At 39.7% G+C, this 22057-nt stretch overlaps 1 protein-coding gene across 1 annotated transcript; it reads right to left on the bottom strand.

The window, feature by feature from the left end:
- Positions 1–266: 266 nt before the first annotated feature.
- tmem198aa (transmembrane protein 198aa) lies at positions 267–21622 on the bottom strand. The gene is made up of 9 exons (XM_028590460.1): positions 21584–21622; positions 18529–18641; positions 16578–16585; positions 12957–13100; positions 7316–7554; positions 6343–6555; positions 5813–5936; positions 1964–2262; positions 267–1005 (listed from the first exon to the last, which is right to left on the bottom strand). The coding sequence occupies exons 1-9, from the start codon at positions 21620–21622 to the stop codon at positions 853–855; spliced, it is 1332 nt and encodes a 443-aa protein (XP_028446261.1). The 3' UTR covers positions 267–852.
- Positions 21623–22057: the final 435 nt, after the last annotated feature.

The following is a 22057-nucleotide window of genomic DNA, read 5'->3' as shown; positions in this document are numbered from 1 at the left end:
CAAATCATTTCCTCGTTAATAACCCTTGAACTGGGGGGCACCGGGGTAGCTCACCTGGTAGAGCGTGCACCCCATGTACAGAGGCTCAGTCCTCGCCGCAGCAGCTGCAGGTTCGATTCTGACCTGCAGCCCTTTGCTGCATGTCGTTCCCCCTCTCTCTCCCCTTACATGTCTAAGCTTTCCTATCAAATAAAGGCCTAAAATGCCAAAAAATAATCTAAAAATAATAATAATAATAATAATAACAACAACCCTTGAACTAAAGATATTGTGGAAGATTTTTTGAAGGTTGTGCTACCTTGACTCCATGAAAGCCACGTAATGCATTTAAAAAAAAAATAATGCATCCCTCCTGTGGTGAAATTAGTGTTTTGATTGTTTCCTCCACTGCAGTCCGAGAGAAAACTTCTTATGGCTTGAAGCAACCAGAAGATTCTTTAAATCAAATATTTCAATCAACTCCCTACCAGACAGGTCTATTTTTTCCAGTGTCCCCCAGACCAGTATGGTAACGTAACAAGTTTAAAGTTGAAGAAATACAGTATGTAATGACTCATGTTTGAGATTTGACCAAGCAATCAGTTCTTACTCCATCCAAAAGAAGAGGCTCTGTTCTTGTGTCTTGACATTCATAAAAAACAAAACATGACCGAACTGGCCAAATACATACAACTTCTTACAGGTCTGAGAGGAGAAAACCAGTGTGGGACATATTGAGTTCCTGTAGGCAGTTGATTAGGTTGGCACAGCAGGGTTAGGTTTTCTACCCCTAACTGTGACGAAGAGGTTTGAAGTAGCCTTGTGCGATTGTGTGTGTGTGAGGTTGTGTGTGTGGGTGTGCATTTCTCCGTCTCAGATGCGTACTGGGGGTCCACTGGGAGCCGTGAGGGGCACTCGAGAGCCGCAGTCGTAGTCGAGTTCGGCCATCCGGGAGCGGCTCATCATTCGACTGTGGGAGTACGCTCGTCTGTCTGTTTGTCTGTCCCTGAAACTCCTGATGTAGCTCTGTGGATGGACAGATGATATACGGTTGGGGTAGGAATATACTGTATAGTGCACAGGCACAGTATCCATGGCACTGTATACATGTGTTAGACAACTTGTTTTTGGTTGTTGTCCGTGTTTTCGGGAAGTGTGCAAAATGTGTGGTTTTATTAGGGGTTATTTGCAGGACTATTTCTTGGATGGGAGCACATGAAGTCTCCACTGAACCTTACAGAGACAACATGACTTTCGGAAGTCACTGCTCCTGGCCAAGAAATAGTCTCACCAATACCCCTCGGTTAAACCTAGGTAGGTGGATTTTCTTACCAACGAACAGAGCCAGGCTAGCTGTCTCTAATCTTCATGTTGAGCTATGCTAATTATCTGCTGGTTCCAGTTTTATACTGAACACACTGACATGAGAGAGGCATCAATCTTCTTATCAAACTCTTGGCAAAGAAAGCTAAATAAGCATATATACCAAAATGTCAAACTATTCCTTTAAAGGTGTAATATGGAGTAAGTAAAATATAGATTATGACAAAAGAAATTGATTTAAAAAAGGAAAATAGATTGAAAAGCAACCTGCATATACACCCATTATTTCAAAAGGTCAAAATCATGGGGAAGATACACATTATTTTTCTATTTCGTTAACATTGCCACATATGGCATTTGTGCTGCATTCATGTGGTGTCGGAAAAATTGGAAAAAAAATTTCCGACTGGGAAAATTCATTGCAATATCACTGAGAGATAGGGCATCACTTGGAGGATGTCTGCACTCTCTGAGTGCCCTTCTAGTTGTATGTTGTTTGTTTTAAGTAAATTAGCACATGAAATAGAACACTTAAAATATTACTAGAGAGCTTATTTTTTAATATTTCTTGAAATATTTTTGAAAGCATGACATTTTGACCTATACAGCCAGAATCTCAACTTCATTTCATCTTAAGAATAAGGAGGCTTCTGCATCTTACCGGTGACAGCACATCTCCATCAAAGCGCCTTTTAGGGTTGGCCTTGCGGTGGTAGCCGGGTTCAGTCTGAGGAGGAGGGACTTTAGGTGGCTGAGAGCTTTGGGCTTGGTGATGAGGGTGGGAGGACGCTGGGTGATGGTACTGCTGGTGGTGGTGATTGGTGTGGGCTTTCTGCTTGTGGCTGGTTTTCTGGTTCTCTCGTTTTTTCTTCTTCTTGTTCTCCTTTTCCTTTTTCAGCTTCTCTTCCCGCTGTCGGATCCGCATGAGCTGGACCCTCCGTTGCTGTCGACTCAAAACCACTGGTGACAAAGAGACCAGAGATGTGATAATGTGCGGAGAGAGAAGGAACGATAGATAATAATGGGGGAGTGAGAGGATGATAAAGACAGAACAATGCAGCTTTTACAGAAAAAAAAAACTGAATCAAGTCAAGAAGAAAGGACACATTCAAAATCACTCAGACTGACCAGAAAACAGGAGAAACCTTCGATAGGATGACATTTTCTTTTAGATATATTTAAATTAGCTTTTAAATGTTGATGGTGAATTATCCCAAAGGGGGTAATTGTAAGTACAGGCTACAAAAAGAAACATGAAGAAAAAAACACTGATGTCCATTTCCTAGTTTCTTTCATTCTATTCAGTCCGTTGGCAGACAGATCATTTTCCTCACTGCATGTACTCACACGGAGCTGCTCAGTCTCCAGACATATTGTGAGTGGGTGAGTGTGTTTGTGTTATCTCCACACCCTCCCTAGAAAAGGATGTCCAAAATGCATCCTGTCGCGCTGTCCATTGATCACCCATGTGATTACTTTGGGTATGCATGTTTGTAAGCATTTTGATTCAGCGGTGTAATATGCAATAGTGTCAGGGATCTGTTTCATGCTCATTATTATAAGTATGACGTCCCGAACTTCATGAAGGCAATATGTACTGTATGCATCACATTTAATGTGTGTGTGTGTGTGTGTGTGTGTGTGTGTGTGTTGAAGTGTTATGAGGTCTATTGTTGTTTCTTTGTGAGGGCGGACAGCGAACAAGGCACCATCTGCCAGGGAAACTGCTTACTGACACCCCCCTTTTCTTTTCCTCAGCTCACCCCACCGCAGGCCCCTCTGGCTACATGCTACTGTTTGTGTGTGTGTGTGTGTGTGTGTGTGTGCATGCGTGTGTGCGTGCGTGCGCGTATGTATGATCTTGCGTTGTCCACAGATGACAAAAAAAAGGTGCACACTAATTTATTCATGCCTGTGCCCGGCACTCTATTCAATCAGCTGACGGACAGATGATTTTCCTTACTGCTCCACTTGGGTACCCTGCTTACGTGTTGTGTCCCAGTTTATTACCCTCCACTGCCCTTCCCCCATTACACCTGCTCCCTCTTTTCCCCTGTCCTTTCCCATATCCTTTTTTTCTCTGTCAATACAGTGCTTGTCATCATAAAGGACAGACAAACTCGGACAGCTGTAAATAATTTTTTTTAAGTTTCATTTAAGAATACATGTTGTATAGGTCAATTTAAATGGGTTTCTAACACAACGATGACCCTTATGACCTGATGACCTGGCTCCTATCACAGAGCAGCAGTAATTGCAGTAACATTCATAGTATACTTGCTAGATCCTCCCCCTCTTTTTTCCCCTCATTTTTTCCAGTCACAGGCTGTACTGTATATATGGCAACAAGCACGCAACACACATGCAGTACATAAAGAAATGCAACAATGTTTTCTTTTTTTTTGTCCTTTTTATTTTTGTCTTTTTGCTTTCTTTTATCCCTCCTTGGGTGCTTCAATTGCCATGTCATTCTCACATATTTGACGAGATCGATGTTATATATATTTCACTTGTCAGTGTGTGATTGTTTAACGGGGAGAAAAACCGGAGTGTGATCAATGCATGTTTAGCAACTTTTTGTGACAAAGCAGTGTCTCTTTCAGTTCTCTTTCTTATAGACCGTTTTTATCCTATATGTGCTTCCTTCATATATCTACCTCTTTCTAGGTCTCTTTCCCCCCATACTTAATTGCACATTTTTCAAAAATAGCACTAAAAAGCTTCTTCTAACTCTTTGCCCACACCCTCTGACTGGAAGCCACGACAGCCTGCTGTTTAATCCCATTATTTTAGGCCATGTGTGACTTCTTCTAAGACACTGTTTAACTCAGCATGTCATACGCCAGCAACGATCAAATGTAAGAGTTTGTGCGTGTGTGTATGAATGAATGAGATGTGTGTGTTTCAATTTTCCTGCAGTTAGTGCATGAGTGAGTGAGAGACTATGCCCCAGTATATTTCTGTCCCCTCTGTTTGTGAGCAGTGTGTATTTGTGTTTGTGTGCTGCATTTACAGTGTGTGTGTGTGTGTGTGTGTGTGTGTGTGTGTGTGTGTGTGAGAGAGAGAAAGTGATCTTGCCATCTGTGTTGGGGTTGCTTTTTAGAACAGATTAAGGCTGTCTCTGTCAATAGCTCATTCTGCTGACAACACTAATGTTAATGTATTTAGATTCTCCCTCACACAGTGTTCCCTGCCCTCACAATGGTCATGATTTCTTAAGCTGTCAATTAAACTGCCTATTTAATAAAATTAGGGTAGATTTGTGAGTCTTGATTGAATGGCTCCAGCTTTTAGTGGCCTTTGTGAGATCGATACTGAAACAAGCCTCATCATCATTCTGTGTACTTGACTGTGTATCTAAGATTAAAATAGTTAAGTTAAAATCAAATACATGAACATGTGTTTCCAGAGGTCTGCAACAGCCTTGCCTGAGGCTTGTGGCTGTGGCCTACATTGCCATAAAGCCAGAGCGGACACAGTGAGGTGAGCACCACCTCTCTTCATCATCAGCCATTTCTGAGAACATCCACTGTGTCTTCCAGGTTGGAGCAGTAGCTGCATCACACTGTAGCTTTAGTTCAGCAGTAAACTAATAGACATTTGCATTTCAATTTAGGAAAATGCAACTGACTCTTTTTTCATGAGATGCGTATTTTTGCATTTTTTAATTCATTAGCTTATATGATTTTTATTGAAATCCTCCATGGAAAAGATCAAAGTCTTGGCTACTGTTTTCTGACGTCCCTTCAGCCTTAGGCATTCTCATTTCCCTAAATGTTTATGGAATTTTCCAAACATGCCATTTACTTTGTCCAGAAAATGTCCCTGGTGTATTCACACCTTTACATATTACCTGACCTCCACATCCACCTAAAAAACCTGCTCCCAATTCCCTCAGCAGCTCCCTGTCTCTGCCCCTGTTTCTCTAAATCTGCCTGTGAGCTGCTACCTGTGTTTTGATTCTCATCTGCCTTTGACCCCTGTTGGCTTTGTTTACTTGTTTGGACGGACTTCAAATTGCAGAGTAAGCCTGTTTACAAGTGTCTGCATTTGATTCCTCAGCACTGTCAGTACTGTGACCAATACATAATGTTACGTAATATCCAATTACCAATGTAAAATAAGCTATGAGCAGTTGAAAAACTACGTTTTTTTTTCTAGTTGGGTATAAGGTCAGTGTTGCTGTTGTTTTGCTATGTTCTTGTAATTTGTTTTTTACAGGTTCTATTGTACTGTAAGAGTAACATCTCATAAGATGTTGTGCTTTTCTGACTGTAAAAGCTGTTGTATTCTTGCACTTCAGTCATGTTTTGTACACCTAGTCAGGACCCCTGTTTCTACCAACTAAAAATGTCTTGAAGTGCAACAACATACTGACAAGTAAAAAAACAAAATCAACAAATAGGGCAAAAGATTATTCTAAAAATACTTTGCTAACATCGGTGTCCTAAGTTACCGTTTGAACCTGGTTAAAGGAGTCTGTTTGTGTGTGTAATGTTGCATCACTCACCCTCTGTGTGAGAAAATCCCTCTGCAGTGACTTTCCATTGGATCAGCACTCCGAGGAGGGCCAGGACAGGCCACACCCCCAAGATGACCCAAGTAAACCAGCAGACTGGCTTCTTTGGTGCCACCTGCAAATAGTACACTTACAATTTTAGATGAATAATTTAATTTGAATAAATCTTCCAACACCATTATTTTTTTAAATATATCTTCCAACACATGAATTTGTGCAAAAGAAAACTAATTTCTAACTTAATGATGACAATTTTGTCAGTTTGCACAGACCTCCCTGTTCTCAGATTTTATCGGTCAGTCTGCCAAACTCTCTCTCTCTTATGCAAACAAACACATGGAAAGCGCAGACCAAAGCCGTGACACAGTAATGATGCACACACATGACCTCCCTCTAATATATAGATTACTCATACACAGAACAAAAACATGCCTCAAGGTAACTTCAAATAAATGAATAGCATGTATTTCTCTCTGCCACTAACAGTTTACACAGACACACAAACACACAGATGAGCCTACCCTGAGCCTCTCGTAGACGTAGTGGACCAAGGCGAACAGCTCTATGAAGTAATCCACGGTGACAGTGATGATGGCAGAGCCGAATGTGGCGGTGGAAAGGGTGACGAAGCAGCGCTGCCATTGAAGAGTGAGGACGGCAAATAGCGTCCCAGAACCCAGGAGAATACCCAGAGGAACCCACACTGTTCTGGGGTGGTAGAACTCCTCCATAACCTTGGAGAGAGAGGGGAGGGTTAATTTTACTTTGGCAGTTGGGATTTCCTTTATGGTATTTTTATTGTTTTAATCAGCAGAATTAGGGCCTGGTCACATCGACCTTCATGACATGAAACGTGTACAAAATCAAATTAATTTCATTGCAGCAAAGTAAACCCACACCAACAGTTTAGTTATGGTGAACTTCAACTTGCGAAATACCACCATGGCTTATAGTCACCATCTACCAAAATAGATGACCTGAGGCCTGCCTTGTGGTGCGGTTTGCAGTTACAATATTACTTTAAGTAGATGTTTTTAGTGTTGATGTGCTGATTTGTTTGTTTTAGTTGGCAAGCTAACTTTTTTGCTAGCACCCTTAATGACAAGCTAAATAAAAAGCTACCTGGCTCTTCGTACTGCCTATGCAGGAATTCGCTGGCCGATTTATGTGTTTTCATCTCTTAAGATGCTGCCATTACTGCTGTGGGAAAATTGTTATAATTGCATTTCAACGTGGGTCCTACAGGATCTCCCGGGAATATTTTTTTTTTTAGCTAAAAGCTTTGCAAAAGTGGTAGATAACCACAACCACATATTCCACTTTTTTCCACACTTTTTGGTGTGACAATACAATCAATGCTTTATTCGTAAAGCTCATATGCATGGGAAGTGTTATTTTAACCTTTTATTTTAAGGTGTCATGGTATTTTCCTTTATGTTCTGTATGCAAATAAACATAAATTAAAATAGTGCACATTTAAATGAGTCTCCTCACCACCAGTGAAGCCACTCCAACCAGTAGGCCCAGCAGAAGGCCCACCATAAACAGCCCCACACTTCGAACCAACATGGTCACAAGGCCACACAGGGTCCCGATACCCAGGCCAATGCCCACTGACGCCTCGACGCTGAGCTGAGTGTCCATCACCCTCTCCTTGTAGCACAGCATGAAGATGACCACAGAGCCAAACATTAGGCCTGTGAGGAACAATACGGCCTTGAAGCATCGATAGCCTGGAGGAGTAATGGGAAACAGACCACTGTGAGGTTATCACAAGCATACAAATACTGGTACATGCTACATGCTGTAGTGTGTATATGACTTGGTTTCTCTTTAAAACACACACACACACACACACACACACACACACACAAGCAGTAGCTTTGAATGCTACATCAGGATCGACATAACCTGAACATATGCCAACCTCATCCACTGCCAAAAACATACCAAGACCAGTGTACTACAACAACAACAACAACAACAACAAAAAGCCAACAAACGATGACTGAAAGAATTTGGGAACCCTTTTCTAATGAGGTACTAGTTATAAAAAGTTTATAAGATGTAACTATAGACGAGATCATAGATGATTGTAACTAATTGTTTCATTCATTTTGATCTATAAGCCATCAAAAGCAACCTTTTACAGCATCTGTAAAACCTTCAGCTGAGGTTTATCATTCTCCATCATAATTTCTTTTTTTCTTTCTATTTAGCTATGTATTTCATCTAACAGATCTCACCAATTGACAGTTTGATTACTTTACTTCCTTCCTGGAAAATGCTAATTGCTAAAATCGTTTCACTTAGAATTTATTACCTTTTAAATGTACAGTTGATGGATGATTGTATGATTGTAGTAACCCAGAAATTGATATTATAAATGGTTTATGACTGATACATGAATGATTACTAAATGATATACTGACCTGTAATCAGTGTAATCTGTCTATCAGTTCCATCTAAAAATCCTTTACATGTATTTAATCTCTGGTTTAACATTTTCTCATGCTTACATTCTACAGTTTTCTCAATTTAGCTGATAAAGTGTAGATTGCTGTGCAAGGTCTTGAAAATAAAAGGGTGTTGTCTCCCCTAGCAGAGAAGATAACATAGTATAGGGATGATGCAGAATGAAAAGCAAAACAATAAACAGCCACCTTCATGTGGTGGGTAAGTGAGGCATTTCTTCATTACGAGCAGATAAGCTGTCTCTATAAACCTTTATGAAACTGCTTTAAAATATGATATTCATCGTATTACAAAAGGTCATCCACATTCATTAGTCAACGGGCCTGCTGAATAAAACAGCTGCTCACCTACTTTTTTTTTTTTTTTTTCCCCATCGTATGCTCCCTCCTGTCCTTGGCTTTCTCTCTGTTTATCTCTCACCAGTTTATTTCCATCTTAATGTGCTTTATTGCAGTGAGACAAGACCGCAACGCATTAAAAGCTCAAATTATCAACCGTTACAATCTCCTTGAACCTTGCTTTTGTGTTTATTAATGTTTGCGTCTCCCTTTCTTTTTGCTCTATATCTCCTTCTCTGTGTATGTGACTGGACTCTGTCTGGAGGGGAAGCAGCATCAGATTGTTATTTGTGTGTAATCAGGCATTGCACAGCTGAGCCAAACAATACTCTCCGTCTCATCCAACCCACTGTCCATGCTGCTCCATCTTGACCATACCTCATTTATTTGATGCACTTCTAGCTTTCTTTACTTCCTTCTACTCATTCCTGGGTTTTTTCCTTTGTATCTTTCAGCCACCAGGCCCCTGAATAAAACGTGTGCTGAATGCCACTGTATTTTTCACATTTGTTTCCTGTCTTTTGTAACAGAATGCCTGAATAACTAGTCTGATGTGGAGTAACTGGGGCATTTCCAAAGCACCTACAGCCACCTCAACATTGGTTTGGTCAGCCATCACAAACTCCCAACATTGTTCTTCCATACCAGATAGTCTGCATCAATCAATCTATAAATATATATTGTGAAATATAATTGACTGCTCCTAATCTTCTGGTCCACTTTCCTTGTCCACTTTTCTCTGACCCATCTTTTCCTGTCATTTTCTCTATCCCTTATTCCCCCCCACACACACAAAACACACAAACACACAAACACACACACACACACACACACACACACACACACACACACACACACACACACACACACACACACACACACACACACACACACACACACACACACACACACACACACACACACACACACACACACACCCTCCTTGTTGCTTCCCTTACTTTTCCTCCAGCCATCAGAACCCTCCATACCATCTGTTCACTCTGGCTTATTCAGCTCTTGTCTGCTTCCCTTCCACTCTCTTTTCCTTTGCGTCATCCATCTTGTCCCTACAACATCACTTGCTGTAACTTTGTTTTTTTGTTCTCTGGATCAAATAAATGACAGCCAACCTTTTCTTCTCAAGACCTTGGAACTATACCACATTCTGCAGTTGCAAGAGGCATCTATCAGCAGGGAGAGTCCATTTTCAGACTGTAGAAATGTCATTTCAAATGTGACTGTGGGGTTTCTGAGAAACATCAACAATATGCATTGTGTCTCATTTGCAGAATGGTCACTTTGTTTGGTTATAAAGCAAGAGCTGGGGGGGAAATGAGGGGGGAAATGCACCTATTTATCTTCTCTCAGAGTATGCTGTCAAACAAACAGAGAAACCAATGATGATGAAGGACTGATGATGAAGGACTGAGGAGCAGTATTTCAAGTAAAATTATGCCATTCAGTCTTATTACACAATCCTTTGCTGTTAATGGTTTTGAAGCATGTATAAGACAACCTTTTTAATCAGTGTCATTCCCTAAATTGAAGTTTTTGTCAACTAGAGAATTTCAGACTTATGTTAATTAAACAGATACAGAAAACACAAGTATTACTTCCATTTGGCCGGAGATACAGGACTCTCAAAAGAAGAAGAGCCAGTTTCAGCAGGGGTTTTTGCAATAGCAGCCCTGAACAATCTGCCTCGCTGACACTTTTGTGAGCTGGGATGCTTTCATTGAGATTCTGTGTACTGACTCTACTGTATTTGTATGTGGCTTTTTGTGTATGTGTATATTTACATGTCGCTATGTACGTATATGGCTATGTGTACTGACTGTGGAAAGAAATATCCCTCTGGAAAAGTAGATCTACATCTAGAGATAGCATTTCGTTTGCTAAATGCAATGATTCCAATGTTAGCATGCTAATGCTAGCAGAAAGCTGAAGCTGATGGAAAAAAAATACTTTTTTTTAAATACTTTTTTAAAAATTATTTGTCAATCCACAAGGTACATGTAAGTGGCAGTTGAAATGTATCTTAAGCAAACCCCTTTTATACACACAGTACACACATGCAAATAGTGCTGGGTCAACCATGGTAAGGCGCCCTTGGAGAAGTTTGGGGGCTCAGTGCCTTGCTGAAGGGCACCTCGGCAGTGCCCAGGAGGTGAACTGGCAACTCTCTAGCTGCCAGTCCCACTCAATACATGGTCTGTATGGGTTGGGTTACTCTAACCGATGCCCCTCTTAAGCCAAGTCCCTACGGACTGAGCTACTGCCACCCCCCAAAAAAATGTACATACATTTTTTAAAGAAGAATAGGCAAGGCAAGGCAAGGCAGCTTTATTTGTATGTCACATTTCAGCAACACGGTAAAGTGCTTTACATAAAACAGAATAGAATGAGAACATCCAACAATTTTATTTTAGTGTTGTGAGCCACAATGGTCTTGTAGCATGCTGTCAACTTTGTAAAATAAAGTTGCTAGGTAACCGGTTTGTAATGCAGGGACTGACGCTGCTGATGCTTTACCAAGACATCTACAGTGAATGTTAATGTCATCTGTATGCTTTACCGAATGTCTCTGTTTTGTATTTGTATGCAACACATCTTCTTAGTGCTTCAACATACATCAATATTTATCCAAAAGCAGCATAGATGTTGATTTTTTATTACATAATACATTACTTTTTAAACTTTGTTCTATGTTTTTATCTTACAGTGTTTGTTGTTTGTGGTACTGACAGTAGATATGAACATTCCTGTATGGGTCTACAGGTAAATGATCGATGTTGTAAAGGATGTGATTTTATGGAATGCATTTTAGTTAACATGGAGGACTATGTATATTAGCAGTGGCCAAGTCATTTAACAAAGGATGATTGATCACAAGACAATACATACAAGTTTAAAATTAAATGCATTGTTTCTGTCAAGTGGTTACTGATGCATACCATGTCACTGGAAGAGAGTTCAATTCACTCCAGTCAAAATAACTATTTCCATGCATTGTGCGCCTGCATTCCTAAAGTCCTTGCAAATTATCATTAATTCTCACAGCCACAGCCAGATGAAAATCTCTTGCCACTGCCTGTTAAACTAGAAAATGGCTGCAGGTAATTGATTACACAGACCCATAAGCCAACCCATTGCAGTATATTGAAATGAATTGTACCTTTGTACAAAAATGCATGAGACAAGTTATTATTCAACCACTTTTATGCAATTTCGCCAGTCCCTATTCAAGTTGAAATTACATTTTTAATCAATAATTTTTTGTTGCAACAAAAACAACTCTAATGTACGCCTGTAACCACTACAGCAGATCTCTCACTCTAATTATTTATTGATCACACATTCATGTAATGACTTTACACACAAACTCATTAGGATGAGCCCTTAATACTTTGTGATCTCAGTCACTGGCTTCAAAACTAGGCCTCAAGTAAGGAAGTTGTGTCTTAACATATGAATGGACCCATGCATAAAGTATGAGTCCTGGCATTTGATGGCACAGAGGAACAAAAAAACAACAACAGGGGTCCACTGCCAGTTAGGCCTGGTATTTCTGATCAGTGCTGCTGCAACATGTGGTCGAAAGAAATAGGAATGTGCCTTTCAATAAGCAGCAGAAGATGCCTTTTTTCTTTAAAAGACAGCTGACAGTCCAATGTTTTTAGTCTGCTGATGACAGCAGACTTGGGAAAGGGTGTAGGGGTAATGGATTTTCAAGGATTTGATAAGATGCAATTCTAAGAAAACATATGAACATATAGCAATGCCACAATAGCTTAGTCTGCAGAAATGAGATTCCAATATTAATTCACATAGCCAGAAACAAGACAACCTCTCTGTACTGCTCTTAAATCAATAATGTCATACACCAGCAGAGTAGAATGAGGGCCTCTTTGGTTACATGTTTTATTATTATTATTATTTTTCCTAGCACTTACACATATAGAAACTATATATCAGCTACATGTCACTCTGTTTCTATCGTGTTGGCCATTGATGCTACTGATAGATGTCTATATATCTATTTTAGATTTACTAATTAATGCCCAGAATCTCAGTGTTTAAATATTTCTTGTGATTGTCAACTGAAACAGATATACGAGTTTCTTTAGGTATGGCGATTAGCCCTTTTTAGCGGACAATGACAGGTACAAGTGGCAAGCTGTATTTTGATTCTGAAATAATACTAGAACACGGTAAAAGCTGTTTCAAGCTTGACATGAGAAATCACTCAATCACTTTTCAGTGGTCCCATTTTAATGAGCTTCAGACCTTAAGAGCAAAGCCTCCACTACACCATCACTTACCAAAGAAGCAGTAGATGATTCCAAAGAGGCAGCACATGGAGCAGACCACTGAGGGAACAATCTCATATCTCCTCTCAATCTCCTGGTCACACCTCAGCCCCACCTCAGCCAAACCCAGCAGTTGGCCGGTGAAAGGCATGGTGACTGAAGTGAAGTGGGTTGGAGTTTAGGGGAACAAAGGAGGGCAGGGGAGAGGGGTGGAGGGGATGTGCAGGGGATGACTGGATCAGTGGGCCTCACCCATTGAGACGTGTCTACCTGCAAACGGGAGATATAGAAAGAAAGTGATGGAGAGAGAAAGACAGACAGAGGAGAGAGTGATTATTGATTGCTCATTTTAAGTTCTCAGCTGTGAGTGCTGACAGAGCAGTAAGCATGCATCAACATTTAAAAAAAAAAGAAGCATCTCAGCATAGCACAGCCACTAACAACTACAGCTTTAGATTAAATGACTGCATACTAAAAAAGCAAAGAGGTTGCAACAAATTGTTGCCAACAGTTCGAGAGTATTTGACTGGTAGCAGAAGAACTGCAGCACACACATAATGGTTGCCATGGAAAGATTGCCAGAATGCATTTGAATTCATTTGCATGTTGTGGGAAATTGTGGCACAAGTATAAGACTGTTTGTGAGCTTGGTATTTGTGGCAAAAATCTTAGGTTTTTCCGTAGGATAAAAAAAAAAAATCCTTAAACATTTGCATCTCTACTATGTCCTGATCTGCCGCTGCTCTAATCACTCACTTGAAATAAATACAGCAAATACTCACTCACTGCTGCTGTTTCATCAAGCTGAAAGACTGCTATGTAATAGCATATTTTACAAAGTATATGGTACAACGTGCAGTAGAAATATTACATGTATTGATTGTTCATGCTGTCAATGCTGAACATAGTGTATAGTTCTAGGGCATTTAGTGAAACATATGCCGGAGTTTTGATAAATAAGACTAAACATCAGATAAACTGCAATGTTACCTAGCAAAAATAAATATAATGGTTAAGGTCTTTCAACATGAGTAAGGCAGCAAGGATTTTGGTGGACAATTTTCCAAGATCATACTTCAATATAGCAATAGCAATGTAAAGGAGATACTAATGGAATGTATGCTTAGATAAAGTATATATATATATATATATATATATATATATATATATATATATATATATATATATATACAAACATACATAAGCAATCAAACAGCCTATCTTGGCTTATAGTTGGTCATGAACAAAAATTCTTGAGACACTCTAGGAGTGTAATTATTTCTCCATTTGGGAGGGAAAAGGCAAAACAAAAGTGGCTGCACTAGAAAGACATCACATCCAATGAACAAAACAAAACCTGGACTGAAGTGGGTTATTTTGAATGGGAACAATTTGATTGATTGTAACCTTTAGTAAAATCTTACATTGTATTCCACAACCTAATCTAAGATGCATTATCAAGGTAAAAGCATGGTTATATTGTACCAGTAATTTAGTGTGATTAACTACTGTATATAGTAATTAGACTCCACTGACTATACTGAATCCACTATCATTTGTAAATGAAGCCATAGGGCAGCTTTCGCTATTACAGTGTTTGTTGGTTATGAGCAATTACTTGTTTCACAATAATTTTTTTTGTACAAATGTGTGTAACGTATTACAACCTTTCATCTAATGAGATGTTATGTATAGATCTACTGTTACATAAGATAGTCCGGTATTGATAACGTCAGTCTTAATTGATCTCTTTGTGTACTTTGGGTCAACAAAAGACACTAGTAGATCAATAAGGAGTGTGGTGTTAGCTACAAACACATTGCTTCCAATTGTTTCCTTTTACTTAAAAGGAATTTGTTGAGGTCTTTTATTGGATGAAAATGTGCCTGGGGCTTCCATTTTGGTCCTGTTTTCGGTAGTATCTGTGCCATCAGCTTATAAAACAGATCAAAGTCAGCTGTGTTTCACATATTTTGTGTGAAGATAGCAGAGGGCAAATTCAGTCAATCACTGTGCTGCACTCTACCCTAATAGCATAATGCATAGATTTTACAGTTTAAGTAGGACACACTGCATTCAAGTCAATTCTAATAGCACATAAAGCACATTGTAAATAAAGTGTGGACAAGAACACATACAGTGGCAGTGTAATAGACTCTTGCTGTAAACCACACACCCACACACAGCTCCACACTCATTCAGGCACCAAATCCCAATGGTTTAATCTTCAGTTGAGCCGTAAATTAAGACCTACTAATTGTATAGACTCGCTCATATCTTTAAATAGGAGCATCCTCTATAGGAAGTGGCATACACGGCAGTATTTTCCTCTGCATCATCATTCTTCACAAAACAACTACTATACTACATATTTTATGCATTAAGCAGGGTTGCTCTCTGTCTCCATCATAACATCTTAATTGCTAAGGCTTAGCAATGGATGCAAAGGCGTGAGTGTGTACACATTTCTTCTTCACACAAGTCATTTTTGTCTCCATTAGCCACGTGTGTCTCAACGCATTCTCATAAACGGGTTTGAATGATATTGTACGAAAAGTTATGCACACTAAAACGTATGATACTATACGAAAACTAACAAACCTCACATGACATCGGCTACAGAGTTCCGTGCTACAGAGTGGTAGTTGCTAGCTATTTAAGCCACTACAGAGCTTCATGGCACAGACCACCGTGAGCTGCCCGTCGTGGTGCTCCGTCAGGTCAGCAGTCAACATGGCGCATACAGCAAAATAAACGTATAAATCATACAAGAGTGCTTAACTTTTCGTAGCTTGTCGAATGTATAGTTCATGAGAACAGGCTGTGTGACTGCACATTAAATCTGTCTGGCCCTGTTCTCATCTTCTTTACTCATATTGGCATGTGTGCTGTCTGTCTGGTAAAGCCCTAGACTTCGGAAGGAACATTCAATCTTGAAATTGAGGGTTTTACTGATGTTAAAATTGTAGTCAGGCTCAAACAATTTTACTGCACAGTACATCAGCCTAAGTGCAGTAGCACTACCCCCAAATCATATTGCCTTATTCTACTGTAGTTACAGAATGCACTCAAAACACCTTACAGTTCTTTTACAGCCTGTGCGGGTTACAGATTGCGTTTTAGATTTTAAGTTCTGTTGCTCTGGATCCATTACCTTTATGTGGTTTTCTCCTTCAGGTCACTGCACTTGTCATGTCAGAGTACAGATGACATACTCACATACTCTCTCCCTGTCTCCCAGTCTCCCTATCCTGCGTTTACTCTTGCACATACATTCACAAAGACACAAACTATACAAACATACTTGCCAGCCTGATAGCAGCAATACTACACCTCTGGAGCATTGAACAATCCAAATAGATTTTTTTTTTCTCCATTTTTTTGCTGTGTCATTTGGAGAAAACTAAATTACACAGAAGTAGAATTCAAGAAGAAATCATAGTGCGATATTGTCCCATGCTAGACTAGCTTTTGAAATGAAATTACTTGACTACTTTTAAAACTCAAGTTTCACAGTGGTCAAGATAAGATAAAGAACAGTAACATTAGAATGCACTGACCATCATATTGTGCCTAGCTAGAGTAGAAAAAACAGATTTCAATTTGACCTGTAGCTTACAACAACAAGCACACCATCAGCACTGCAGAAGAAACAAAAACATGTTAGCACTCACATTAGGGAGCATGTCACCAATTGTACATACAACAGTAAAGGTCTAGCAGCATTTTGCTATAACCAATTATACTATATCAATGAAGTAAATGAAAAAAAAAATGAAAAAGTCTACAGTATACTGAAATGATCTCAATAAATAATTGCTCAAAATTTCCAGTTATCATTAAGACATTTAAATGTCAGCTGCTATAATTACTTTTAAGCCCTAGCCACAGTACCTTTCATCAGATCCCTTCACACCCACCTGAGTCTGTGCCTCTGGGCTTCCGTGTCACTACTAATATGGAATTAAAAGCATTAACATAGATTAAGATGAACTATAAGCTAGTATTAAACATTATAATGATACAGTGTAAACGATGCTCCCTGTGGGAGAAGTCGGGAGCACACGACTCAGAGCTAAATGAAAGCCGATTAGCATTATTTAAGGGTGTTTGAATGCAGCAGTCTTCAGTGGCAACCATGTTAGATACATGCACAACGTGCACTACACTGTCATGTTGAGTACAATAATAACAACTGTAAGGATAATATGTGATGCTGCATTGATGTTTTGAAGTTAATTCCCCCGCTCAGGTGTAGAGCAACAGTCCTAGAGCAAGACACTTCAACTGAGTAGGACGAATTCACAGAAGAAACTGTCTGGTTCACTGAGCGCTCCTATGCATCACATCATCCTGCTGCCCTGCAGACTTGTGATTCCCCGTCAACTGATCATTATAAGTTGCTGCAGAAATGGTTATATGGTAAAACTTTAACTAAATGGCTAAGGTGAGTAAAGTTGAAGGAAAGCGCCTGGAAACAATGTCCCTTTTTAGAGTATATATTAGAAACTAGAAAGCATTTAGAGAGAGCACATACTTTCACCAAGGCTGCGCAATCCCCTACATTTAAATGATTATTATTTAAAATAGGAAATGTTTAGAAAGGCTAAATCTATCAATCTTAAAATACATACAGTAATAGGCGCTCATGGAATACATGTGCTAGATTTTTCCCATTGTGTTAAGTAGAAAGCTTCAAAAGGAAATATTTAGGGCTGTCAAACAATAAAAACATTTTTTAATCGTGATTAATCGCTGAATTTCTATAGTTAATTGCGATTAATCGCATGTTTTATCACATGATTAAAATTCTATTATTTTGCATTTCAGAACTGTTTTTAAGTACATATTAACAATGGAAATCTATTCTTACCAGTGTATCTTGATTGTGAATCAAATGAATGCAAAGAAAGTGACTTTATGAACTTGATTTTAAGATTTGTATTTGTTTATTATTTATTTATTTACTGTAAACAAAAGAAAAATGTGTGAATCTAGTCACACATTTGAATCTAGAGTAAATATTAGGGTTGGGTATTGTTTGGTTTGGATACCGGTGCTAAAGCGGTACTTTTAAAATGGTACCGGTGCCTTAACGGCGCCTGAACCGATACTTTTTAAGAAAGTAAAAAAAAAGGGTACTAAACAACAATTGGCGACATTAAAGAACGGCTTGTTTATTGCTAAGGCCATATGGTCAAAATTAAATGATTTAATAATAATGTAATAACTATACCAATAACTTATTTCACTAGTAAATGACAAAAACAACCACCAGATGGGAAAAGGGCATTTAAGAATTACTTTGAATGCACCACGAGGCTGTAGATTACCAGTTTCATTGGACACACCGTCTGTTTTTCTGACAACGGCAGCTGGAGATTCGGAATCCTCTAGTGAAATACAGACAAACTTTACACCGTTTAGCTTTAGCTGTCAGCATTGTAACCGTGTTTAATCCTGCTACTAGGTAGCGGTAGGCTAACGTTAGCTGCTGTCGAGTGTAGTGTTAACTAGCGTCACGTGCAGAAATGTTTCTGTTGCCTGTAACGTCTGTTTCAGAACATCAGAGAGAAGCGCAGGCATATCAGGGGCTCCGGAATGAGGCACCGAAATCCGCGTTGCTATTCCTGCAGCAGGATGTGTTACGAGGAAGTATGGCAAAGTGCCATACTTGCAAAGGGTCAAAATAGTAGCCTGTTAGACACGACGCAAAGCCGAGTGAAGTGAAAATAAATTAATAAATGGCGGCATGCGATTTAAAAAAATTAACGCATTATGCTCGGCCCTTAATCGCATCGTGATTAACGCATTAATGCTGACAGCCCTAAAATTATTAAACAAAAAATGCCCTATTTTGCTTGTTAACAAACCTAAAAAAGTCCTGGATGTGCACCTGCATTCAGATCTGCTATTTTAAACAAAAAGCTTGCACCAGTTTGCAGAGCGGGTCAAAAACCTGAAAAGTAATTGAAGGAATTCCAGTTCATCATTGCCCGTCTTGGAAAGACAGACTCAGAGGGTGAAAGATTTTGAAGATTGTAGCTTAGTTCCACCACAGGCACCCTGACTCAGGAGAAAGATCGAACTGAGAATGCTTAACAAGGGACACTATTGCACTGCTGAAAAGAATTATGACAGAGCAAAGATATGCTCAAATGTTTTGGTCTCTAAATCTCGAGTTACTAAGGACTTTTCTGCACTCCTCAGGTATCATAATATACTTAATTGTATTCAACTTTTCCAGGTGTGGAAAAATTACTTTTATTACTACAATTTCTTTGTGTATATGCTTATTCTTTTGTATGTCCCTTGCATCCAAAATTTCACAGGAAAAAAAAAAGAATCTTTGTAACACAAAGTCACATAAATTAATGGAGTGGTTTCACCACAATCACCACAGTTTCAAGGTGAGCACCCAGGACGATTGTCACCAATTCAGTATCCGAACAAATGTTTCCCCTTCTGCCCCTGAGTTATGGCAAAATAATAGCCAGAAAAGTGTTTTTGCAGAAAATGATTATGACACAATGAGGTTGACTTTGACTATTGGGATATACAATTTGATCACTTCATTATTTTATCCTAATAGACGTGTGTGAAATTGTGTCATAATTAGCATATGAATTATTGCGTTATGGCCAAAAATGTGTTTAGTGAGGTCATAGGGACCTTGACCTTTGACCACCAAATTCAAATCAGTTCATCCTTGAGTCCAAGTGGACGTTTGTGCCAAATTTCAAGATGTTCCTGAGATACTGAGTTTACAGGAATAGGACGGATGGGAGGCTGTTGCAAAGGCATACAAGAAATTATTAATGGATTTGTCAATTCGCATTCTGACCTGACACTACCTCTGTTAACTGCTACACCCACAGAGAGATGACATTATTAGAAAATAGCCCACCAATAAGGTCAGAATAAAGAAGAAGAAAAAACAGCATATTAAGCAACGATGTCACGTCCTGTCTGTTGCTATAACAACCAGCAGCGGTACAAGGACCATGCAAATGGGAAGTGGGGCTCATCTCCATGGGAATGTGCATGTTAAGAGCCAATCTGTGATGGTTTCTTTGAGGCTCCTGGCAGCAGACGGTTCTGACCTCTGACCCTATTCAGCTAGTGCCTCTTTATAATTCACTAATTTATTAGGGTATCCACTGAACTTAGTGCATTATAACAGTCCTATCCTTGACGTTTAATTTTCAATAGTACTATAAGTATATTGGTTACTACCAGTTGCCAAACAACCTTTGAGTTTGGCCGGATCAAATTATAAAGTCTACAGTAACCTACAGTGAGGTTTATGTTTATAAAAAATAAACATTATTTGGAGTATACTTTCACACTGAACAGTAATAGTCTTTAATCCTGAAGAATCTGCACGAAAGATGTAAGTAAGTAAGTAAGTTAACTATGTCTCAGATGTGCTCATTTTTGCAAGTGCGATTGATAGTTTAGTACTAATTCAAAATCAGACAGAATTATCATGGGGTTATAGAAAACATGTAAATTAATATCAACACAGAAGAACAGGTCTGTATTAAAGTTTGTTTCTCTTTGCGGTAAACAAGCAATAATACATCTGAAGGTTATGGTTCAGTCAAAGCAAAAACTTGATTTGTAGAGACTAAACTATGGATCTAATTAGCACAGTGAAAAGAGTGTTCAGTACAGTTTTCATAAAATGTAAATTTTAGTTGGCACATATGGTGACACTCAATGAACCATACATTCGAAAAGCTATGAAAATGTAAGCACTGTAATTCGTGTGATTTTTTTTTTAATGTGTGCATGACATTGACCGCAAGAATGCGTCTGGCCACGTCGGGAGGTTGTTGGGGCGGAGGGGTGGGCGTTAACATGCAGCTCTTACAAGGCAGGGAGGGGAGTTTGCTTCCCGGGGAAAACTTTCACCCAGGAAATTCGTGTTCCTTGCGAGTGTTTTAATACAAACAACGATCTTTTCCTAAACTTAGTCGTTTTGGTGCCTTTAAACTTACTTGCCTGATAACGCTCACCGGCAGCTCGCAGTGCTCCGTACCCGGCGGAGTCACCTATTCTGAGGTAACTAGACCACCAACTACCACTGACCTGATAAAGCACCCCGACGGGCAGCTCACGGTGCTCTGTACCCAGCGCATAATCACCTATTCTGGGGTAACTAGACCACCAGCTACCGCTGACCTGACAAAGCACCACGACCGGCAGCTCGTGGTGTTCTCTATCCAGCCCACAGTCACCTATTCTGGGGCAACTGAAGCACCTACTACCGCTGACCTGACAAGGCACCACGACTTCCAACTAACGTTACCGCTTCCAACTACCGCCAACTAGTGATGGTCAAATGAAGCTTTGCGAACTACTGTCTTTATTTTCTAAGCTCACTAGATGGTGCTCTCTGTTCAAAGAAAAGGTTAAAGGAATGGAAATTCAGTGTGTTTCCAACCCTTTGTTGAACAGACAGCGCCATCTAGTGAGCTCAGAAAATAAAGACAGTGGTTCGCAAACCTTCATTTGACCATCACTACCACCAACTACCGCTGACCTGACGAAGCACCACGACCGGCAGCTCGCGGTGGTCTGTGCCCAGTGCAGTCACCTACTCTGGGGTAACTGAACCACCAACTACCGCTGACCTGACGGAGCACAATACGGAGCACCATAGTCTGCGGCATGAAGCTCTGTAGCAGCTTAAACAGCTAGCAACTACCACTCTGTAACACGGAGCTCTGTAGCCGATCGAAGTCGGAGGTCTACTAGTTTCCGTATATCATACGTTATAGTGTGCATAACTTTTCATACGATATCTTATGGACTTGTTCATGAGAATTACTTTTTTTCCCCGTCCAAAGTAAAGTAAGATACTTCCGAAAAATCTAAATAATCACATATGTAGCAACACAAGTTTGCACAGCACAGGGTTTGATTTTCCATCATCTCCACTTGAGAGCTTTAGTATGTAAACTCTGCAGTGAAACCAACATCTAAATGCTGTTTCACCGGCTCGCTTTTCCTCCCTGCTGACAAATAGGGAGCACTGAATCACATCACAGAGCCCCTTTGACACAAATAGTTCACATGATGATTTGCTAAGCCATTTCCTTGCTTGC

Source organism: Perca flavescens, chromosome 11, assembly GCF_004354835.1.
Source record: "Perca flavescens isolate YP-PL-M2 chromosome 11, PFLA_1.0, whole genome shotgun sequence".
Classification (NCBI taxonomy): Eukaryota; Metazoa; Chordata; class Actinopteri; order Perciformes; family Percidae; genus Perca; species Perca flavescens.
Note: the sequence above shows the minus strand (reverse complement) of the source record. Positions and strands in the feature narration are given on the sequence as shown.